Genomic DNA, 3086 nt, shown 5'->3' with positions numbered 1-3086 from the left:
ACTTGATCTTGGACTTCCTAGCCTCCAGAACTGTGAGATGTAAATGTTGCTTAAGTCACCAGTCTACGATAGTTTTGTTACAGCAGGCCCAGCTGAATAAGATGACCACCCTACTCCAGAAAGATTTGGATAGATACTGTATGTATAAATGAGAACAGAATGCTAAGAAAAAGGAACAATCAGAAACCAAGAAAGAGTGCTCAGACACTTAAAAAAATATATGATTGCGCCGTGGCAGCTCAGCCACCGACATGCCATCCAGACCGAGGAAGACCCAAAAACTTCGGGGCCATGTGAGCTACGGCCATGGCCACGGCCACATTGGCAAGCGCAGGAAGCACCCGGGGGGCCGTGGTAATGCTGGTGGCCTGCATCATCACAGGATCAACTCCGACAAATATCACCCAGGTTACTTTGGGAAAGTTGGTATGAGGCATTACCCCTTAAAGAGGAACCAGAGCTTCTTCCCAGCTGTCAATCTTGATAAACTGTGGACCCTGGTCAGTGAGCAGACACAGGTAAATGCTGCCAAAAGCAAGACTGGAGCTGCTCCTATCACTGATGTGGTGCGATCAGGCTACTACAAGGTTCTGGGGAAGGGAAAGCTCCCAAAGCAGCCTGTCATTGTGAAGGCCACGTTCTTCAGCAGAGGAGCCCAGGAGAAGATTAAGGGTGTTGGTGGGACCTGTCTCCTGGCAGCTTAAAGCTACATGGAGGGAAGTTCATTAAAATGTCCACAAGTACAGATGCCTTCTGGTCTAGGTCCTTTGGCATCTCTACTTCCCTACCTGTACTTCGAAAACCTCCCCATCAGGTTCTAGGAGTTAAGGTATCAAGGCCTGGGGTCCTCTGCAAACTTCCCTGAGGAAGAAAGAGGCCTTTGGACCAATACCTGACTTGAACTTTTCATTTATAAAGTGAGAATGATAACTCTTGGTAACATGTGTGTCGATAGGTATTAAATAGTTGAAAGGTCTGTTTGCATTGTAAAAAATATATATATAACTGCACAATTAAAAGTTTAATAGAAATGATAGAATGTGAAGTTAAGAAAAATCTTCCAGAACATAGAAGAAAAAGAGAATAAGACAGAAAATATGAAGAGAAAAATTCACAGAAGGTCACTTCCAAAGTCCTGGCATCTACTTTTCCGGAGTTTAAAACAGAGAATGATGAAAACACAAAGGTGAAATAATTAAGGAAATAGAACAAAAAGGCTCAGGATTTTCAAAACAAAAGGGCTACCAAATGCCCAGTAAGAATAAAGAAACAATTCTTCTGCTTAGACACACTCATTGTGAAATTTCAGAGCACCAAGCAAGGATCAGAAGATTCTAAGAGGTTCCAAACACAAAAAAATAACTCCCCTATAAAGAAAAAGACTCCAACTGGCATCAGATTTCTAATCCAAAGTCACAGTTGCCAAAATGCAGTAGAATAAAGTCTTTAAAAGTTTTGAGAGCAAATTATTTTAAAACTTGAATTCTATACCAAACTAAACAAACATTTAAATGTGAACACCTGCTAAAATCAGTTTCAGATATTTAACAATGAACGGCGTTTACTTCTATATTTCCTTTCTGAGGGAATTACTTGGGTCCATTCATGTCACAAAACTAAGGGAAAATCCCAGAAAGGGGAAAGTTTTTAATAGAAGAAATAATAGAATTTACCCAGGAAATTCCTGGATGCCAGTTGTCAGTTGACCTAACAAGCAATTAGTCCACATTAAAAGAGAATATCAATGAACTCTACGAAAAACGTTTTCAAGAAGAATGGATTCCAAGAAATATCTAGAATGAGGATAAGCCAAATATTATAAAGAAGGCATATGTTTCTTCTAGACCAACAAGAGGAAAGATCATCAGAAACTCCAGGGGAAATAAAAAGTTGTGCAGATAAATCATAGTCCAAGTAGGAAGTAAACTGAAATGTGGCCCTGTTTTGAGCACGTGGCTGAGTATGAGAAAGAAGACTCTATTTGTTCTTGATGCTGACACATTCTGCTTTGCATGGCCTGGGGTCACAACATTTGGAACCATTGAGAAGAAATGTAATCATGGCGCACTGCTTAGCTCTGCAACAATATTTACATAGCCGTCATGTAAGCACTGTTTTCTGGTTTTCAGTTTTTAGAATCAACCTATAAACAAAGCAGGGGAAATTTAATTGTGGTTACAGAGTAGACAGAATTTGGGAGGTACAGAGGGTAAAGAGGTAGAGGAAAGAGACTTTCTGCTTCTGTCTTCATCTTACTGAATGAGTAGTCAGAGGTATCATTGACTGTTGATGGAACAAGAATTAGAGGTTTGTCTACAGTTACAACAGTAATAGAGAAACCAAAATAGCTAAAACTTTCCAAACTTGGGAGGGAGTGGGGGACAGAAATTAAAACTTTATGTACCCTAGAAATAAGTGGATAGATAATGTCTACTAAGGTTGCTCATCAAGACATAGCAGTGTAAACATACTATTTGGAGATGCAGAAAAAAACCCACAAGCAGAACTAAAAACAGAAGCTGGTTAAAGGCTGTCATCTCTGGGAGGTAGAATGAGGGTAGGGAGAGATGGGTCAGGGCCCTGTTTCTTCTTTTTTTTTTTTTAAATTGATTTTAGAGAGAAGAGGGAGGGAGAGAGGGAGGGAGGGGGGAGCGGGGGGGGGAGAGAGAGAGAGAGAGAGAGAGAGATATGAGAGAAACATTGACTGGTTGCCTCCTATACGCATCCCAACTGGGGATCGAACCCATAACCTAGATATGTGTCCTGAATGGGAATCAAATCTGCCAACTTTTCATTTAGGGATGCTCCAGCCAACTGAGTGAACCACACCAGCCAGAGGGTACTGTTTCTTTACACCACAAAACGTTTTGTACTATTTGATATTTTAACCATGGACATGAATCACTGATAAAATTTGAATTTAAATCCTGGAAACCTATTTCACTACTACTTCATAACAATATTAAAATTGATTACATAATAAATGAAATATTCACAATAAAGTGAGAGACAACAGAGAAGCTCAGAGAGGTTAAGTGATTTATCCCAATGCACACTGGCCTGTGGCCAGTCAGAGGCTGAGCTGA

The 3086-nt window shown here is 40.3% G+C and overlaps 1 protein-coding gene across 1 annotated transcript; it reads left to right on the top strand.

The window, feature by feature from the left end:
• Positions 1-251: 251 nt before the first annotated feature.
• LOC118659164 (60S ribosomal protein L27a-like) lies at positions 252-704 on the top strand. The gene has a single exon (XM_036315305.1). The coding sequence runs from the start codon at positions 252-254 to the stop codon at positions 702-704; it is 453 nt and encodes a 150-aa protein (XP_036171198.1).
• Positions 705-3086: the final 2382 nt, after the last annotated feature.

The sequence above is a fragment of the Myotis myotis genome, unplaced genomic scaffold (genome assembly GCF_014108235.1).
Source record: "Myotis myotis isolate mMyoMyo1 unplaced genomic scaffold, mMyoMyo1.p scaffold_m19_p_6, whole genome shotgun sequence".
In the NCBI taxonomy this organism is placed as follows: Eukaryota; Metazoa; Chordata; class Mammalia; order Chiroptera; family Vespertilionidae; genus Myotis; species Myotis myotis.
The sequence above is the reverse complement of the archived record's forward strand: the minus strand, read 5'-3'. Positions and strand labels throughout refer to the sequence as shown.

What these genes read in the sequence shown, in the direction of transcription:
- LOC118659164 (XM_036315305.1), top strand. Translation starts at nt 252, where the DNA reads ATGCCATCCAGACCGAGGAAGACCCAAAAACTTCGGGGCCATGTGAGC.